Source organism: Lissotriton vulgaris, chromosome 7, assembly GCF_964263255.1.
Source record: "Lissotriton vulgaris chromosome 7, aLisVul1.2, whole genome shotgun sequence".
Classification (NCBI taxonomy): domain Eukaryota; kingdom Metazoa; phylum Chordata; class Amphibia; order Caudata; family Salamandridae; genus Lissotriton; species Lissotriton vulgaris.
The window spans coordinates 1,545,568,074-1,545,589,248 of NC_141695.1; the positions used below are offsets into that span (position 1 = coordinate 1,545,568,074).

At 43.2% G+C, this 21,175-nt stretch overlaps 1 protein-coding gene across 3 annotated transcripts in view; it reads right to left on the reverse strand.

Annotated features, from left to right (window-relative positions):
* The window catches only part of LOC147705976 (protein-glutamine gamma-glutamyltransferase 6-like), a 362,985-nt gene that overhangs the window by 59,244 nt on the left and 282,566 nt on the right, over positions 1–21,175 (reverse strand). For all 3 annotated transcript variants that reach the window (XR_015297612.1, XM_086932433.1, XM_086932432.1), the window contains exons 7-8: positions 11,504–11,639; positions 8,354–8,463 (exon numbers count right to left, since the gene is read on the reverse strand). Coding sequence is in view for 2 of the 3 variants with exons in the window: in XM_086932433.1 (XP_086788559.1) it covers positions 8,354–8,463; positions 11,504–11,639 (246 nt within the window). In the remaining variant the exon portion in view is untranslated. The remainder of the gene's footprint in view (positions 1–8,353; positions 8,464–11,503; positions 11,640–21,175) is intronic.

Here is a 21,175-nt window from a genome sequence, read left to right on the forward strand (position 1 = left end):
CACACCCTCAAAGTTGGGCTGTTACAACTGTCTCTAACACATCTACACTGTTATATTCAGACCCTTTGTGAACCTTCCTTTCTGATCAGTGACACAAGTTGTGAAGCATTAAAAACTGCTATAGGACATTAGAACATGACCAGTCTCATGACATTTGTTTCGGCTCTAGCATACATATGTAATGTGCCATTGATATGTTGAATATTTGCTAGAGAACGTTAGTTACTTTATTAGATATTTTGTTAATGCTGCATTTCCTGTAGAATGTTACCATTCAGGAGAAGTCCATGTAAAAGAAAAAACAGGGTGTATTCTAAGGTGATGTAAAAGCAGAGAGTAACTGAGTGACTACAAACATCTCTTGTGTGGCTTTCTTACATCCTTATTCTCCATCCCAACTCTTCTCTATCAACGCTGAGCAGTTTTGAAAGTGTTTTGCTATTTCTACAGGGAAGGGGACAGGTGGGTTCCACATCATGATAGTAGCAACATTTGGATGTATAGGTTAGTACCGACTTCATTCTGTCATTAGGTCACTATTAAAGGTAAGTGTTGTGAAGAAAGAACTACATCCTGAGGACAAAGCACAGGATTCAGTTCCTACTCCATTCTGTTAACTCTTGATCTAGCACTTTCCCCACAGTGGGAGGATTTACACTAATCATCAGTCTCCACAATAGGCTGGAAATGCTACAAGAGACTCTAGTGTATCAGAAACTTTGCACAGATTGGTTGAATTAAGTTAATTCCTTTTCTATTGTCACTCCCTAGATATTCCTGGTAAAGTTATTTTGCAGTATCGTCAACCTTTGTTGATAAAAAAAAAAATAATAAAGAAAAAAAGGCAAAACCAACCTAGTGTTGAGTACAATTGAGAGCTTCCTTAGTGAAATTTAAGAACATTTGAATTGCTTGGGTAGGAAAGGACAAGTTACTTCTGTCTGTAACAATTTATCTGGTAGAGATTCTGTCTAACTGCATATTCCTCAACTTAGAATATTCCACAGGTGTCAGATGGTACCCGGAAACATTTGAGAAGTACATCTGTGCACCAGTAGGTGGCATCAATAGTCTTGCATTGGTGTAATTGAAGTGATGTCACAGTGCCCATATAAGCGCCACCACAGGTCACTGACATCAGTTTCTTTGGTGACTTTTACCACGCCAGAAACACAGAGCCACCCAAAAACCAATATATGACCAGTGAGCAGATTCTAATGGGATCATTATAGTAAAGTGCTCATTATGCAGAGCGGGCAAAATGAGAGGGTTGGTGATGAATCTGCAGGTAGATAGAGTCTCTACCAGAAAAAGCATTACCGAAGGTATGTAACTTGTACTTCTGCTAGAGAATAGATACCCAAGCATATTCTCCCATAAAGTGGGTCTGCAAACAGACTCAAACCAAAAAGTCCTGGAGGACTGAACAGGCAAAATGCCTCTCTCACCGGACCTTTTTAGTGTAAGCACTAGTACTTAATGAAGGTTTGGAGTGACACCCATGCAGCGGCTTGACAGATGCCCAGCATAGGTATCCCACATGCCAACGCAGTACTATCAGTCTTGGCCCTGGTGGAATGGGCCTACAAACCATTAGGGGGTTATTTTAGCTAGTGAGTAGCAGATCTTGTTGTAGAGGACAAGACATTGAGTGGGGGTCCAATTCTGAACAACCTTGCCCTTTTTTGCTCCATTAAACATTACGAAGAGCTGGTCATCCACCTGATGGTCTTGGGTATGATTATTGGAAAACATAAAAGCTCTGTTTGGATACAGGAGATGGAGTCTCTCCTATTCCTTGGAAGAAAAGGCAGTACGAAAAAGGTGGATAGAGTGATACTCTGGCCTATATGAAAGAGGTCGACAACCTTCGGCAGGAAGTAGCCATGCTACCGAAGGACCAGTTTGTCAGCAAAATAGCTGGTGTAATTAGGGAGTCCCTACAGAGCTTAAAGCTAGCTGGCCCTCCTGGCCATTGCAATGGTCACTAAAAAGACTGTTTTGAATATAAAGAGCCAGAGAGGACAGCTTTGTAGAGGCTCAAAGACAGAACAAATCAGAATCGTGAGGACTAGATTTAGGTAATATTGGGGTATCACCAACTGGGAAGAAGCAAACAGGTGCTGTAATGTAAACCTTTCAGGAACCGAATCACAACCGGTAACTTAGACATAGACTGCGTGTCGAGAAACTGCAGGAAAGATGAAAATGCCTGACAAGTAACCGTTAACAAAACCCAGGGAAAGACTAGCTGGGCTAGAGATAAAACAACAAACAGCAACACCTCCAACAGTGGTGCCGAAAGGGTGTCCACATGAAGTAAAGGCACCAGGTGACAAACGCATCTCAACAGGAGGCATATTCAGTTTTAGTGTAGGGAGACCTGGTTGTCAAGATGACATCGCAGACCTTGGGAGGATAGATTTAAAACTATAATCTGCCAACGCTAAATATCCATGTATGAAGGAGGAAGAGGCATAGCTTAGGGTGCAGGACACTGCCCTGCTGCTACTACAGGAGTTCCTCCAGCAGAGGCAGTCTGATCGGAGGACTGTTACTCATGATTGGGAGTTCGGAATACCATAAAGCCCAATCCAGAGCTATTAGGATGACTGGAGCCCGGTTGATCCTGATATTCCCGATAACTCGGGCGGGAGTGGTATCGGTGGAAAGGTGTACAGAAGTTCCGAGTTCCATCCTAAATGGACTACATCTCCGAGCGAGGCCCGCTTTGGAAACTTCAACACGCAGACATGCTGATATTGCATGTTGTCACAGTGGCAAATAGATTCAGCCATGGTTCTCCTCATACTTGCAAGAGTCCTCGCCCCACCTTGGGATGTAGTCTCCATTAGTAATCCACAAGGCATCAATGGCTGAGTTTGTCTGCCCTGGGGCACAAGGAGCCTGCCAGGTGATGCACCGCCAGGAAAATGTCCTGACCCTCCAGCCAAGTAAAGAGATGAAGAGCCTCCAGGCACAAGTCCACGACCACAATCTTCCCTGTTTGTTACAATATCATATGGCAGTGATGTTGTACATGAATACCTGAACCAGCCTTTCTCTCTTTTTTTTAAACCAAATTTTATTAGGTTTTCACAAGTAATCTTCATCATACATGAGGCATAGTCACATTATTGTGGTACATCTATGAGACTTAGCCGTTCATTGGTATCGTAAACAAACTCTATTGTAACGTAACTTCCCCCTCCTTCCACCTTGAGTTGCATGTGGAGTGATGTGAGCATATCGCTGGGTTCTACTAGGTCATAATAGGTTGTGCCTTTTATTCTGGTGCGCTGGAAGGCTGACTAATCCTGACCCACCTGCTTGTCCCAGCCCCCTCTTGGTCCTGTATTATCAATCGCAGAGACACTGCCCCGCTGGATCCCTACCCGTCAATTATTAATTCACCTACCAGGTGTTCCCATGCCCTTTCTCGATATATTTTACCTATTCCTCATTTGGCTTCCCTGAGTAAGAGTCTACCTTTTGCTCCCACCCATTTTGCCAGCTCTTTTTACCATGCGCCTATCCGTGGTCCCCCCAGCGCTTTCCAATTCTTAGCTATTTCCCTCTTAGCCAGAACATAGGCAAGGCCTTGGAATTTGCCAGTCGTTTTGTTTTTGGCAGTGTGTGGGAATCACCCTAATAGATAGTGCTCTGGGGCTTGTGGAAGATCCTTGTTGATAAGGTTGCCTACTGTGCATCGTATCTCGTCTCAGAACACTTGTACTGTGGGGCAGTCCCAGAACATGTGCATTATATGGGCTTTCCTCTCTCCACATCTCGGGCATGCTGCAGTCCCTGTCCAAAGTATCGCCAAAAGCGGGATGGGGTGAAGTATGCTCTGTGGAGTATGTAAAAGTTTATTAATTTGAAGCGGGCATTTCTGGATGCCTTAGGCGTGCGTTTTGTATCGTGTCCCAGTCCTTCTCCAAGATCTTTTTCCCCAGGTCCTTCCCCCACTGCAGTTGCAGGCTCTCCACCGTCCTTTGTATGTCCTGTCTGATCACCCTGAAAAGACAGGAGACCATTTTGATAATCCCTGTGGACATTACGACATATCTGCATCCTGGAAGCACCCGAGGTTCCTCATTGCCTGCTCCCCAGTGTTCCCTGAGCCTCCTAGTGAGCGCTCTATGCTTCAGAAGTGGATTCCCCGGCAGGTCATATGCAGCTTGCAGTTCTTCGAAGAGGAGCATTGCTGAGTCTTGGTACAGGTCCCCCATTACTTTTAGGCCTGCCTCATCCCAGTCCTCTAGCCCCGTCCAATACCCTCCCTGCGGTAGGTAGTGAAGCATGGTTATGGCCAAGTCCAGGGAGTAAGCGATCTTAGTGACTGCAGATCTTTTACAGTCTCATTTGAAATCTGGACCAGCTCAGAAAGGTTTTGCTGGTGCTGCGCCCACTTAGACTACAGATCCCACTGCAGAGGTGCACATGAAATCTGACATGCTAAGCCAGTAGGATGCAGGAGGCCAAGAGACCCATCAGTCTCACAGTCAGTCCCACCAAAATCCAGGATTAAGGCTGACACATAAGGATCATTGCTCAAATATCCTGGACTCTACCCTCCAGCAGATATGTGCGGAACTGCATTGTATTCAGAATGGTTATGATGAAAGGGAGCATTGGATAAGGATTAAGGTACGACTCTGCATGTTGATAGTGAACCCCAGCAAGTACAAAAGGTTCCCCGTAGTCTGGAGGTGGGTTACAACTGCCTGGGGTGAACCTGCCTTCAGCACCTAGTCATCGAGGTAGGGGAAGACTGAAACTGCAGCCCTTCAAAGATGAGCTATAACCACCACCATACATTCCGTGAGCACACAAGGGGTGCTAGTGAGGCAGAAGGGAGCACAGCAAACTGAAAATGCTTGTGGCCCACTGTGAACTGCAGGTAAGGACTGTGGACTCACAGGATGGCTACCTGAAAATAAGGGTCCTGTAAATCCAACGCTTCCATCCATTCTCCAAGCTCTATTGCAGACCAGACCTGAGACAGGGTGAGCATTTTGAATTTCGTTTACTTGAGAAATGCATTAAGAGGGCACAGATCTAGGACAGGACGAGGTTCTCTGTTCTCTGAGCACAGCAAACTGAAAATGCTTGTGGCCCACCGTAAACCACAGGTAACTAATGTGGGCGTACAGGATAGGGATGTGAAAATACAGGTCCTGCAAATCCAATGCTACCATCCAGTCTCCAAGATCCACTGCAGACCAGACCTGAGCCAGGGTGAGCATTTTCAATTTTTATTACTGTTGAAAATGTTAAGAGGGCACAGATCTAGGATAAGACGAACTCCTCCATACTTTTTCGGCAACAGAAAGTAGCAGGAATTGCAACCATAACCTACTTCTTGCGCAGGCACGCTCTTGATGGCTCCTTTAACCAATAGAGCCTGCACATCCTGAAGGAGCAAGGAGTGGTGGTGCGCCATCAGATGTTCTTGCGATGGTGACAAAGGCAGAGAGGTTTCCTTAAATAGGAGGGTGTACCCCTCCTACACAATCACTGACTTGTCAGAGGCAATTACAGACCACTGGGGCAGGTGGTGTCTGATCCTGCTACTAATGTAATTGCTGTGCTGGATGGAGGGTGTCCTAAAGGAACTTAGAGGCTGTGGATGTAGGAGGACTAGGGACTGGACAGCTCGTGGACCCTGGCCCTCACGGCCTCTGTCGGGATCCACCGCCCTGTCCTGCCTGAGGACTCCGCAGGTTGAGGTACTAGTGGAAATGGCTGGTATAGCAGTTGTTTTGACCACCTCTGTGTTAGGAGTGAAAGGACTGCTTCTGAGACTGGGCAGACAGAGAAAGTCTGAGAGATCTAGAAGTGACTTAGCTCTCTCGAAAGTGCCTGAGCGCCATGTCAACTTTATCACCAAACAGGCAGGAGCATTCAAAAGGCATGTACATCAGGGACGCCCGGACATTTCCCGAAAACCCAGTTGACCGTAACCAGGCATGGCAAGGCAGCACCACCATAGAAGCCATGGCTCTACTGAGGAGTCTGTTGTGTCCAACCTGCACCTGATGGCAAACTTTGCTGTATCCCGACCATCCAGGAGTTCGTTCGGGAAGCACGGGAAGCAGCACTGCTATTGAGTCCCACAATGCATGGGAGTAATGGCCCATGAGATATGCAATGTCCACCATCTGCAAGGCTATAATGGTGGAAGAAAAACGTGCTTCACAAATGAGTCCAGCCTCTTGGGTTACCTGATCGATGGGGTGGAAAGAAATGCATTTGGGTTGGCTTTAGATGTTGAGTCCTGCACTTCCAGGCTCTCAGGGGAGAGTTGCTGGGAGAAAAGGGCTGGTTCTCCTGTGCCAGGAAGATGGAATTAGGCAAGCATACCATCCACAGAAGCCCCTGTTCAAGGCTTGGCATAGGCACCCCAGAGAATGTCGGTGAGGGCTTCATTAAAGGGGAGCAAGGGCTCAGCTGAACCCTTTCTTGGGTGAAGCACCTCATTTAAGATCTTGGTCTTCTCCTCTACTGCCAGCAGCTGTAGGTGAAGGACCTCCACTGCTCAGCGCAACACAATGGCAAAAGATAAGTCTTCCTCCGAAACCAGGCCTGGAGGGAAAACCATGCCACAGTTTGAGCAGATGTCCAAACCACTGGCATCACCAAGCACCTCGTACCAGTTTTCAGTTGGCTAAGGGTCCGCCTCTATGGGACTTAACCCTTTCTATTTTGCTTCCCCTTCATGGAGGTAGGAACTGTCTACTGGCGGGAAGTCCACAGGTTGCTAGGGCCTGGAGGGCACCGGTGTCAAACTTTGCCTTGTTGTAGTCAGCTCAGATTTGGAGGTGAGGAAAGGCTCATTGTCGAGCAGTGCCGGTGGCGCCGGGGGAGGCATTGGAGGGGGCAGCAAAGGGGTTGAAGAAAACACTGGAGTTGGCGTCAGTCTGGATCTGGGGCGGAGCCAGAGGGCTTAATAGGGGTTGTGGGAGGACCAGCCAACAGTAACCCAGCCAGGGTACCTTGTGACTCCGTGGGCCCCAGATGCATACCAGAGGGAGCGCACATGGCATCGTACAATTCTTTTAACTGGGTGGGTGTCACTCTGGGAAACTTGGGGTAGCATTGAGAGGCCATGATGCCGGCTTCACAGTTGGAGTGCTGGAGTGGGGCATAGAAGCATGGTATTGAGACAGACAATCCCAAGAACATTTCAACTTCTTTTTCTTGTGTTTCTTGGACTTAGACAAGACAGAGAATGGCACAGAGCCTTCTTATGCCACGCTGCCATGCCCTTTGTCGCCCACTTATGATTTGCCTTGTGGTGCTTTGATTTGCACTTGGCACAGGCCTTGGAGTTAGTATCAGGCACAAACATCTGCATGCAACGTTCCCCACAAGAGTTAAACCCCATAGGTTTTGTAGGGGCATGCTGCTAGCACACTGAGAGCAATAGTAAATAAAATAGGCAAAAAAAAGTAGCAAATGATGGTCAAAAAATGACAGAGGTATCTCCCTGGATCTATGGTGTTCGCACAGAGAGAAAATAACTGATGTTGGTGCAATGAGATGGGACTTATATGGGCATCACATTACTACCATGGAAGATCTGATCAACGCCACCTACCAATGCGTAGAGGTACTGCCCAAGATTGTCAGCATCAGTCTGACACCTAGAGAATATTCCGAGGTGAGAAATATGTGTTTATACGTGTCTAGTAGAATGAAAGGCACATTGTTTTACAATCAGATCCTGAGATCAAGAACACACCAATGATTTAATGTGCAGCGTATGCTATCCAACTAAAATAAACAACAAGAATATGAATTAGCGTCTCAAACAGAACAGGCTGTATCCATCTGTACTGCATGTGATTATGTGGTTAGTTACAGTAAAGTAAAAAGGGTGCTAGAGTGGGGCGATGAGGGAGTCATATTAGGACATTGAATGCATCATAGACAAGAGGTGAGACTGATAGTAATGTATAACTACAGAGGGTATCAAAAAGAGATGTCTGTTTCATTCCAATGCATAGAGCTGTTGCATACTGGTGCCAAATCTAAATTAATATGCATCCAAAGGAAAAAAGTCAAGGCCAAAAAATGTGTTAATTTGCAATTCGTAAACATCTAAGATAAACGAATATTCACTTCATAATATGTCAGCGAGCCCCACATCTGAATCCTTAGAAACAAAATCTTGCTTTCAAAAGCAGTTTCCTAGACAATAGTAACAATGGCTTACTAACTGAAGAATAGTTAATAATCTGTTCTCTTCTTCCCAGATTAATGCATTCATAATAACTTTCAAGACCTGTAACACAATTTACCACCATAACTCACGGTAATACACCTTTGTGGATGATCCATGTCTTACCTGCACTTTGTTCCTGAGGAGTTGAGTCTATAACTTGCCAACCACTGTATGTGGATTTAGAATCTAGATCATGTCGGGCAAACCAGGATTCATCCCAGACATGGAAATTCCTGCAGAAGAAGGAGACAAGAAGTAGTGTCGATGGGAACCATGCTATCAGATTTAGTCATATCCCATTATTCATATATAGGATTTCTAACCGCATTTTATCTACAGGCTCTAATATAACAACCTTATCACCGAAGAACATGCACACAGGTCAAAGAACACAGCTCAGCTGAAACAATAGGATCATGAGAGGATTTTGATTTTAATGGGAATCTGGTTCCAACATTTCAGCCCTACCATGGAAAACATGCAGAACCAGTGGCTTATGGTATACCCCAACTACCTCAATAGTATTCCATCAATGGGTCTCTACATCGGTATAAATGCATTAATTAAAAACAAAAGAGATGTCCACTACAATATTCTAGATAAGGACAATAACATTTAATTTAGGCTAAATAATTACATTTAGGGTAAGAGTTTATTCAATAGTATTCATTAATTTAAATTGACTGAGGGTTAAATACTTAAAATGAATACACTTACTTGAATTAAAGGCTAGGGAAATGTTTTATTGTTTATTTTAAATCAATTCAAATTAGTTATAGCTATAGATAGCATAAGGTGTATGTTAAAATGTAATTGTTCAGGGAACATTTATGGTTATAAACGGTGTTAGAGTTAGGAAAAGTGCAACTTTGTATTTACATTTATTTTCATTAAAAGTTAAATAATTAAGCATTACATTTGTAGTTAGTATTAGAGCTATGCTAAGGATAATTATTTTAATGGTATTCAATTTCATTTGGGGTAAGAATTGGTACGGTTGATGACTGAATTTGTATTGAATTTAAATTCATAAAAATAAATAAAGGGGTAGGCTAGTGGTAGGGTCCGGCAGATGATAATTATTTAACTGTTATTTAATTCAATGTAATTGAATTCATTTGGAGTTTGAGTATGACAGGGTTACACCACAGGACATATTTAATTTAAATTAGTGTAAACTACTTAACGGTTAGAATTAGGGTTATTATTTGGTTAAGTTAAGTATAACTATTTATTGAAATATAAATTAATTAAGGATTAGTAATAATGTTAGAGTTAGGAGAATTATTAAATTACATCCACTTTCATTTAAATTAATTAAGAAATAGGGTATATGCCAATAAAGGTGTGGTTAACTGAAGACTAATTAATATGAAAATATTTAAACAAATTACATTAATTAAAATATGCCAAGAGAATGCTAGGGTATTCTAGACAATTGGTACAGATAGTGGTAAAATAAACGTAACGTGTACCCTGGGGATGCTGAAGCTGCCAATGCACTGGTATAGTGGCTCTTAATCTAGGGGAGACTTGAAGGGAAGATTGCGCATGTCTGTTTTTTCCAGTGTGAAGTGTAGTATGTATTCCTTCCCCAAAGATGGTCGAAGATCCTACCCAACAGATATTTCCATGTGCAGCATGGCAAATGGGAGTGAAGTTAAGGTTGACATGAATTGACAACAAGGAGAGTATTCATAGGGCAGCTGCCTTAAACTGGCACATGCGCATTTGCAATACGATCCAAACATATCAGAAAGCTCATCTCTCTCCTAAAAACGTTACTTGATTGGCCACTTTGACATCCTTTTCAGTGGCAATCTCCTTTTTGTGCAGCTTTGCATCTCCTCCACTACTTTTGTAACAAAAAAAAATTATCTTCCTGTAGAAAAGGCAGACACATAATAGTATACTTTTCTGTCTATGTTTTGGCAAGCTGCATTAGGGCCCTATTCACAAACAAAAATGTAAAAGTACTGGTGGAGATTTAGATGTCCACCTGAACGTACTTTTAGAATTGATTTTTGAATTTACAAACATTGACAGTAGTATGCCTGGAAAATGATACCAGGACCAGGTCTCAAGGAGTACTCCTGAGAATGTTATGGGGCTTTCCTAAAGGCGTCTTTTATCCCGAAAAGCTCCTTCATGTGTAAATGCACATTTTACTCTCTACAGTAAAATATTTTTTTACATGAGGAAATACCTTCCCATCAATTCCCAGCGCATCTGGAGGAACCCGTTACTCCTCTCTTCGTTGAAGGGGAGCTGCTCCAGCCCTTGGATGGAGTAAATCTTTAGATGATTCCATGTGTGGAAAAGGGTGACAGAGGAGTTAGTTAAAGTCCTCAAAAGTATGTTGGTGGGAATTTCACAACATCCAAGGCAAACATAACCTAGAACACCCACTTCCCACCCTTTCAGTAAGATTTACTTTTGTGGATTTCACAGCAATCATTGCATTTACATCTGCCGAAATTCCCTTTGTGAATTTGGTCAGGCGTGTACAAGGAACATTAAGGGGCATATTACCAAGGGCCTTATCGCCGCTTTAGCTGGAATTTTGCCCGCTAAAGTGGCGATAATTTTATCTCCCTATTACCTAGCTGTCGCTAATACCAGTTAGAGACAGCTAGTAGGAGATGGCGAGCATCTTGGGACCCACATTGCATGTCAGCGATAATTATCACTAATGACATGCAAAGTGGGTGCGCCAAGATGTTAGCGACTGGAAACAGTCACTAACATCGCTATCTCCTATTACCTACTTTTGGAAATATTTGCGCTAAGCGCGAATATCTCCAAAAGCTAACGCCTGCCCAGAGCAGTTCTTAGCCATGTTATCCAATGGTAGGTGGATAACATGGCTAAGAGCATTAGCTCGATAATGCATGAATATCGCTGACTTTTCAGCGATATTCATGCATTTCGACCGATTTTTATCGCTTAGGGGATAAACCTTGATAATAGCAAGGTTTCTAAGCAATAAAAATCGCCGAAGCGCGGCGAGAAAATCATTGCCGCTAACCCTGCTAAGCGATAATTATCGCTATTTCTTGGTAATATGCCCCTTAGTTGTTTAAGACTGAATATACCTTTGTAAATAAGACCCAGTGTCTCTATTCAGTGAATTACCTGCAGTATCCACCGTTTTGCTGTTGGAGGAAGAAAACCGGGAAGCTAAATATAAGCAAGTAAATACCTGCATCAGTAGATATATTCTGGCCAGAAAGCAAAAAATGAAACACGGAGCAAAATGCCATTTGGCCATACCATATGCTGTCACCATCCTCATCCAAGAGCTGTCCGGAAACGTCATAACACAGGTCATAGCATAGATTCTGATTTGTGTCATGCGCAGATCGGAAATTGGTGACTACACGGGTCGGAATCCCCAAACACCTGAGAACTAGGAACAAAAATAATTCAGAAATTAAGTCTCAGAGGATGAAACTCAAGGACCATTTACTGTATCACTGATCTAGATGGAGACACTGGTGGTTTTAATATGCTCGCATTTCTTAGCAGTACTATATACATGTACATTCCTACTCTACACTTCTTGTGGTGGCAACTTTCAGTTTATATTTAACAAAACATTGACACATTGTTCGCCACATTAATACTCTATGTAAATGTTTAAAAAAAATACATTGCTACCATTATAACCCGTCCTGTGTAACCTTTTTCACTCCTTGAATTTCACTAAAGGGGTCATGGGGTGAATGATGCCCCAATAAGTCTTAAACTCCCACATGAAGTCATCAAACAAAGTCGCAATCTAGAATGGCCGTTGTTAGTGACTGTTGAAGATGCAGGACTGGGCAAAGAGAAATATTCTTCACTTCATCAGAATCACACTACCTTACTTAGCATTCATTTGACACACCCTAGCAAAATGACCAGGGACCCAGCACTTATTGCATTCTTTAGTCACTGCAGGGCACTGTTTGGAAAAAGATATGTGAAAATGAGATCCAAATTGATAACAAATATTGTCAGAGTTAAAGGTTCTTCTCTCACCTCCTTGTTTGTTCGCATTCAGTTTATTTCCTTTCACAAGTAAAACTGCATCACCCAGCTCATTAAGTTCTTTGGCATATTCTTTTGAATCATAAATGCTGTTAGCTATTTCTATAGCTTCATCTAATGGAGGGTCTTTACAGGTAAGCAGCCTTTATTATATTTTTTTTATTGTGACACTGAGTTCCTAATTGGTCTCTAAGCAAGTGATTTGTAAAGTTTTCAAATTCACATTTGGCTGCAAGTACACCCAATGAGACTACCTGCATGTCTATTGACTCGGATGCAGATTGTTCTCTCGAAAAAAATGCAACCAAATTTAGAAGCTTTGAAAAATGTTTTTCTAATATCTTTACCACCTCCTCACACTCATCTAGTTCCTCATCAAAATTTCCTGAGCCTCTAGGCCCAAAAAGTGTTCAAGCAACCATCTTTTCCTATCAGGATTCATTTGAAGCCATCAATGGCGCCAAGAAATACACTGAAGGCTCTAAACCATTGCTTCCAGGCAATGGTTGGCTCTCCTGGTGACTGTAAGAATGGCGTAGGAGGGTTGGTAGCTTGAATGTTCAACGTAAAGGATAAGGCAACTCAGCTGGGTCACAATATGCAATAGAAGCTGAAAGTCACTTCAAGAAAATACTTGACTACAGACACAGTGGTCACAAAAGCACAATCCAATTTCAATGGAGTTCACCAGGCAAAATAAGTTGATCAACAAACGGTGTTTTGTTGTGCTTATTGAGGTGTACACACGTATTAGCCCAGCACTCCGTCACTCCTTAGCTTGCACGCTTGGACGGAAACGGACCACCATATAGTGCCAAAAAGTACGTTTATTTGCCTGCTCGGTCCTGACGGGTTTCGGCTCTGGTGAGCCTTGATCACACCTAATAGCCCTTTCACCAAGCCTCATGCCTACTATTGCTGAATTTTTACAAGGTACATGTAAACACTAACGTATCAAGAAATTGACCTTGTAGGGCTCACATCTGTCAAATTAAGATGGCCATGGGCAGCGTGTGTAACTCCTAAATATATCTAGACCATTGCCTTGAAGGAATGGTTTAGAGCCTTCAAGGCATTTCTTAGAGCCATTGAACGAGAAGAAGGTGTAAGGTTTGATATAGAAAATCGAGGGATAGCGGGAGAAAATGAGTCCCCATGCACTATGGGGCCATTACTCATTAAACCATTGTGCCACCCACTTAATTAGCCCTTTCACAATGCCTCATACCTGCCTGCCAGAGCTTTTACAGGCCTCAGGTACATGCTGTACCACTTTAGTAGGGACCTATAAGTACATTACATATGTTGACTGACGATAAGCCAACATTACCATGTTTAGTGGAGAGCACAAGCACTTTAGCACTGGTTAGCAGTGGTACATTGCACAGAGTCTTAATACTTGCAAAAACTAGGTCAGAACTCAACTGCTTTTGATAAAATAAAATGAAATCTACTTTTTTCTAAACGTTCAGCATAGACAATGCACTTTTACACCTGATCCTGTCTCTCCACTCCAACACTTGGCTTCAGGTAAAGCTACCAGGAAAGTCTGCTATATCTCCCTGAGCAAACACTGACAATGGTCTTTAACACGGATGCATCTTAGCCCCTCTACTCTTTTGCCTTTATATATTGGATATAGGCTCCTATATTCCTAATCATGAGTTCCTTGCACCGAGACTAGGTGACAGATTAATCAGGAATCTAGCATACGGATCCTAAAAGGTCTACAGAAACAACTCTAAGCTCTTCATAATTTCAACCAGGCTATCAGACTTTCAGTCAACATTTTCAAGACAAATATTCTCTCCTTTGGAAGCAGCCTCGGACGTTCCACTGGAAACTCAGCCAAGAGTTTGTCGAGACAAGAGGCCACCTACGAGTACCTGTACTTGACATTGCACATCATACTGTTGTCCTCAAAACATCTTGAGAAATTAGAATCTATATCTGCTATGGCAACCAAATTATTATAATTTTTTACTCATAGTTATATATACCGCAAACTTGACCTGAAGGTATCAGGCATCAGCAAGCTTTACATGCCCACCAGTTGTGTTACACAAGGACACATTCATTTTTTTTGGATAGGCATGGGGAGATTAAGGGGCATATTATCAAGAGCGGGGTTAAAATTATCGCTGCTTTAGTGGCAGGAAACTGCCACTAAAGCGGCGATAATGGGCTTGATAATATGCCCTTGAGAATTCCAATAGGAGCCCATGTTCACACCAGAACATGGGCTATTATGGGAATTCACAAGGGCATATTATCAAGCCCATTATCGTCGCTTTAGCGGCACTTTCCTGCTGCTAAAACAGCGATATTTTTAACACTGTTTCTTGATAATATTCCCCTAAGTGATTTGCCCAGAATCACAGGATGTTGAGCGTCATTGCCACGACTCGAATCTGGTTCCCCAGTTTGGATGTCGCCCGCCCGCCCTAGACGTTAGGCCACATCCTCTCCCCTAGATTCCCTAAATTCCCTGAAAAGGTTTGCTCATGTATATGGGGGAAGAGTGTTAAGTCCTACAGTTACAGCAATAAGTGCTAAACTGATTATGGTTCTTTCATACGCTGCACTAGCACTCATAGAGAAGCAAATCGACAAAAGCAAAACATTTTTTTGCTAAGTGCATGATCTCTATTTAATCTCTGAGCGTCAACACCTCATGTTATGATTCGTCTTGAACTAAACCATCCTTAACTAAAATATGCCTAAGTATCCAAAAAAATCAATAACTTTTGTGACAGCGAACACTCCAGCAACGGCTCCAAGCAGGGTTTGATTTTACAAGAACTGAAGTTCGACTGTTTGTCAGCCTCTTTTCTCTTGCTTTGCTAACTGAATACAACCTTCCCCCCATCGATGATCAGCTGAGAAGAGGTAAACTCACCCACAAACAGAACATCAGAAAGGGTCTGCAGGCCTCACTCCAGGTCGTCCATTTACCAACATACACACTACCTAATCAAATCACACCTAGGGAATAATATATTGATTTCAACTTGGAGGCAGAAAAAATGCAAACATTTCTAAGGTTTCAACTTCTCTACATCCTGGTGAAGCAGTTTGAGGCCTCCCGCTGGGTCCTGCAGGCTGTGAAACTATCACGACAAAACCTTAGAGCACTTACCATGTAATTGTCTAGGGTTGAGGGATATCCAAAGCAGGTATTTATTACAAATCCTTACAGAAATCTCTGCACAAATTACGACAGAAGCAACCAAGCTATAATTTCCTCTACAATCGAATGGCCCGATTGGGAAACTGATGTAATTTCTAGGCATTATGTACCACAGATAGACCAAGTTAGCTGATTACTGCAGCGCCAAATTAGGTTTTGAGATTTTATTCCTATAAGTAGCCTCATCCATGATGCTTGCAATTTTTAAATACATTTAGATTCTCTTGATGGAACCAGTTGTTCACTTGTATTCTCTTTTTATTTCACTTGCTTTTATTGTAATAAATATAAATGTACACAATAAAGTCTTACACACAAGTAAACAGATTGTGCTCTGTAAATATTTTTTTTAGTCTACGATAAACCTAATTAGAATCCACAATTATTGAGGGATCATCTTTTGTCTGCAATGGACTACAAAGCCAGTAGACAAGACTAATAACGGTGGAGCTAATATCCTTTTATGGTTCTTCCAGGAAATATGTGGATTACTGCACCTTCATCCTAAAGCCACCTTCTCCAAAGATTTTAAATGTAATCGGTAAATGAGTGGTCAAAGCAAGAGGAGGAGGAAAATGGGGGAAACATCACTGCAGGGGTGAAAACTTCAAGAGCTCCAAAGTAGCAATTCATTACTTGATCTTTCATACTTCTTTTTACATCTCTTGTCAGATAATCATTACATGTAATCCTCATGTGGAACACCTACGCCTTTTATGAGGATAAGGTATTCGATTCTGAGAGAAATTGACTTGACTTCTTTTTCTCTTTTGTTGTTAAAATATTTTTTTACCTTGTCCTTCTTGCACTGGTGCTCTCGGATAATTTTCAGTCAAACTTAACTAAGTACTTAAAATGTCTCAACATTTTTTTTTGTTAACTGTCCTTTATTCCAGCGTTGTAGGTAACCACTGTTCTAACTGCTAGCCTCTCAAAATTCACCTCCAAAAGTACTTTTGCAAAGGTACAATAATGCTCGAGATCTTTAATAGGAAAGTGCACTACAAAGAATCCAAGGTTTACATCTACATTACTTTTCCCTTAAATTAATTACTCAGGGTTTATCTCCTAAAGTTTGCAATAAACATATCGTATTTAAGTTTCCAAAGAATTTGCAAATAAGAATCCACTAAATTATGTACATTTTGTTCTTCATTTTACAGTCTTAATGTTGCTAGCATTATGTTTAATTTGTCTTCTTTCTTCGGGATTTATTAAGGAGTTTAGCTTTGCCAAGAATGTCATGATTCATCAATGTCAAAAAACTTCATCTCAAGATGGCCTTCAGAGTTTCTCGACAGGAACCACCAACCGGTAAGTCGTTGAAATTAATCAATATCAAGGGAAAGTACTCCCAAGATGGCTGCTTGGTTCTGTGTTCTCACAAGTTCCCATAAAACGCATGATCTCACAAGAATTCAGGGCAAAATCACTTGAGACCGCCAATAGCAATGCAATGCCATGAGGAGAGGGTTCCAGTGTAACTTTGCTACTCCCCTCATACTTATTCTCGTAAAAAAAACATGGTGTGGCTTTTCGGTTGTGGGAGAGAAGGCAAGAAGGGGGAAAGATTTAGTGGGTCCCTGACAGTGAGCTGCAAGATGAACATGACGTGCAAGTTGTGGGTATTCTCCAAAATTTGAGAAAGGGCTGTTCTGAATGCTACCAGCAGTCGTTCTGAATGCTACCAGCAGTCAATCAGAATGCACTAACACAGGCCTATTGTGAGTGGGTTGAAGGAACGTCTAATCAAATATCTAAAAAAACAAAAATCTGATTGGATGCCAATATAATTGTAGCACAAGTTTCACAGTGGAAACAAGCAATAACATCAAATGAATCCCTTGATCTAAAGAAAGAGGATTCTAAAACTTCTCTGGACCTTTTTGGCCCTTTCTTTCTCTGAGGCGACATGTTTCTTTAGGATAAAATGACACCGCAACAGTTACAGCAAGTACAATTTTTTGAGACCTCTAAATACTTCATTTAGAAGCGCATGGAGGAAAGTTCCTCTTTGTTCTTCATATCACCGTGGACTCCAAAAATTACAGAAGCTTTACTAAAAATAACACTGCACTGTGTTGAAACTAAATTGGCCAATAGATGATGAGAAACTATATAAATGCAATACATTTACCATTTCTATTTGGAAAGTCAGATTACACACAAAGGATTATGAAAATCTCAATAGTTTATTGTAAATGTTTTAGTACTCATAATAGTTTTCTTTACAGATTGGCTGTAAAAATATATCTCTTAACCTTATTAGCCAAATTGTACTGAGAAACATGGTAAGTAAACTTAAGGATGTTTGACAAAAGATATTATTAGAAGCCTTACCAGTACAGCAGGAATCACTAGGAAGCCTTTGATAGTAGTAGAATTTCCAGCATGATTTATTGTGCACATGCAAGCTCATTAACCTCCAAATACATTTATCCTGGAGGAGGTTTATTTTGCATGGGAATGTAACCCTTTTAGGGATTCCCATACTTGAAGTAGGAGGAGTTAGGGTCCGATTTAGATCTTGGCGGGACTTGTACAGCCGTTGCTTTTTGGCGGTCTTTCCACCCATCATCTTGGCAGTCAGCCCGCTCTACTTAGATATTGGCCGGTCCTTGGAGAAAACACTGCCGCAGTCCCACCACCTCTGCCATAATTTTTCTCCTGTGTCAGAGGCAGAAGCGGCTGTTGGAGGGAGTCCCGCCAACATTTCCAACGTCCTGATTGCGATGTGCCTTTCCATCGAAGCAACTGTGGTGGGGAAAATGCCAAACTCAGGTTGGCAGAAACATGGTATAAGAGGTGAAAACACCTTTTTTTCGGGTTCCCACTTCCGTTTCCATTTTGATCCCATCATTCAGGTCCTTCCTATGCTGCTACCACTTCACCACTGATTTCATCTGCAGCGTCTGAGAGTGCCCATGGACGGAAACACTCAGGAACTCTGAATGCTTCACACCTGCCAGTTCAGTTAAGACGGGTTTTAAGCTTGTCAGCCTCACAGGAACTTTCTGTTAAACTAGCGCGGTAGCACTGGAACAATATTGACTTTAAGTTACAGCCATAGTGGACTCTTGAGACTCAGACTACTGGTGAATAATCACGATCAAAAAACGCGAGGGCCGAATGGGACAGGGAATCGCCAAAGAAACACTAGCGCCACGACCTCAGCGGAGGACTGTGTAATTATTTGAGAATGTCAGATTTTTGCCTTGTGTGGTTAGCAGTAGAAATAATATACTTCTCTTCATAAAAGTGAATGTTTGGCTGGACAATGATCTATTACGGCTGATGTGAACATTCTGAGTTGTGAGCCTGTGTTCACAACCCTGTATCCACTTCCCCACTGAGGGAGCCTTGGACTGCTCGGACGACACTATCCTGAGAGTTAACTGCAGAGAGTTCTTTGCCCAGTTGTTTAGTATCCACTGTAGCTGAATCATATGAATCATATGATTTAATATGATTTATTGATGCAGTTTCTGATATTTGCTTCAGTCTCATCAATGGCTGTCTTGACTTAGCTCAAACGTCACATATCAAATTAGAGGAATGCTGAAAATGCTAAGGTGCGGCGAGTGTATGGCAATACATCATAAACAACCCTATGGCTTGGTAAACATTTAGAACAGTAGCAAATCTCCAGAAGAAAACCAAGTCATTCATTAAAGATGAGCTTGACTGTAAGAAGTGGGCAGGTTTAATGTGCTAGAAGCTAATGACATCTTCGTTATCTCAGAAGCGGAGGTGTACAGTTATAAGAAAGGCGCATGACCAAAATGGCGGCGGAGTAGAAGCATTTCTTCTTCACTCCGCACCTAGCCTCGAGTTCCATCCACCAAGCTGCCCCCACCCAATGGACGGAGCCTTGCCCACGATGGGATGGCATAACTCAGCACAACTGGCTCCTTCCGGGTGGCCCAAAAGGTGCAAGCTTGGCACCCCTGTGGTGTACCGCTGAATGCATTGTGAATGGCAGATCAATGGGTCTGGCTTCACATCCAGGAAGCACTGGTATTGCGGCGGGCCGCATGGTATCCTGCCTCCTGATAGCGGCTGCATCTACCCCAGTCGAGGCCTCTGAAGAAAAACCGGATGAACAGCTTGCGTAGGGTGAGTGCAAATGGTGTTGGTGCCGATGGGGCCTGCCTCACATACCTAAGCGGGTGAGAAACCTGGATCGGCACCTGCACTCAGAGAAGCCGTTCCCAGGGTAGAAAGAGCCATTCTCTGACATGGACCACTCCAGCTTCTGCCCCCGACCAGGCTGGCTCTTGGGCGATACCAGCACTACAGTGGGGCCACTAGGTGTCCCTGCCCTTTTAACAATGGTCGTTTATGACCCCCAGAGGTGGGTGGACCAAGGAAGGAGACAAGCAGGTGAGAGGATCGAGCCAGGTGAGTGCAGTCTGAGAGCTGCAGAAGAAATTCAGGCAGGCACCCACATTTGGAGGAGCCTGGCCCCGAGTGAGGACTGGGCCCTGGTGGAGCCTACCTTTGCCTCCGCCCCTCTACTGCGGCGGGAGAGACCAGGAATTGGCAACTCCCTGCTATTGGGAAGGCAGTGACTCCAGAGAAAAGGCTGGGACCCTTCCTCAGAGCTATGGGCTTGGCTGGAGAACCACTGTGGAAAGCCCAACACCTGTTTGCTAACCCAGCCTCATCAGGCATCAGCTTTGAACTTTGAGAGTACTGACCCCGTCAATAGGCCAGAATGTTGGCAATCAGGCCTCCTGGGGCCGACAAGTTAGAAGTGAGGCAACCTTGATCACTCAAATTGAAGTTGCATCCTGATGACATTCCCGGCAACCTCCTCGGATATGGCAGTCCACAAATCCCACAAAACGACTTGATCCCTCACAGAGAGCTGATACGCACTGAGATGAGGGAGAGCAGAGTGCCCTCTCTGCAGAGATTCACACCAACAAGAGCGGAACTTCATTAACCAGTGTCTTCAAGGAGGGCCTCTTTAATAAACATCTCCAGGATATTACACTGCTCTTAGCGGAAGTCTTGAAAGTCAAATTGTATGCAACATGACATGGGGTACCTGGGGCAAATAATCTCCATGCTTAAGGATGCCAGCGATGCCAGAGTGGAGGAACTGGATTCCTACAGACAGGAGCTGCTTGACTTACAGGACCAAAACTATACAGTGTAGGTACACCTTGAGGACCTGGAAAGAAGATCACAAAGGTTCAACCTCTGCTACGTCCCTTCGGGTGAGAAAGCAGGCGAGCGGGGGATATTGAGATGTATGTGTAACACCTATTCCATCAGGTACTGCCTGAGCTCCCAATAGCTGACATGTAACTTTACAGAACTCATAGTCAACAGGGCGTGGTTCTGACAGCACCCTGCCAGATATTTTGGCCTGCCTGCTTTACGTTCGCCAGAAGGAAGCTATCATAGAAACAGCTCGTCAAGTGTGCTAAGATTTTCTCTACCAGGACTTGGCACTGGGCACCCTAAAACAACATTGGCAACTAAAGCTAATCACCACCTTCCCTCAAAGTAAAGCTCTGAAATAGCACTGGGAGCATGCCTTCAAACTGCTCTTTAGCAGGAATTGAGAGGCCCACACAGCTTTTCCCTCATAGTGGCTGCTGAAAATCTTGAGCTCTCAGATCCGGCAAAGCTTATAATCCATCCAAGTACCACTTCCAGGGCAAAACGCCCCCGGGATGAGTCAGGAAATGAAAAAGAGTGGCGCAGAAAAG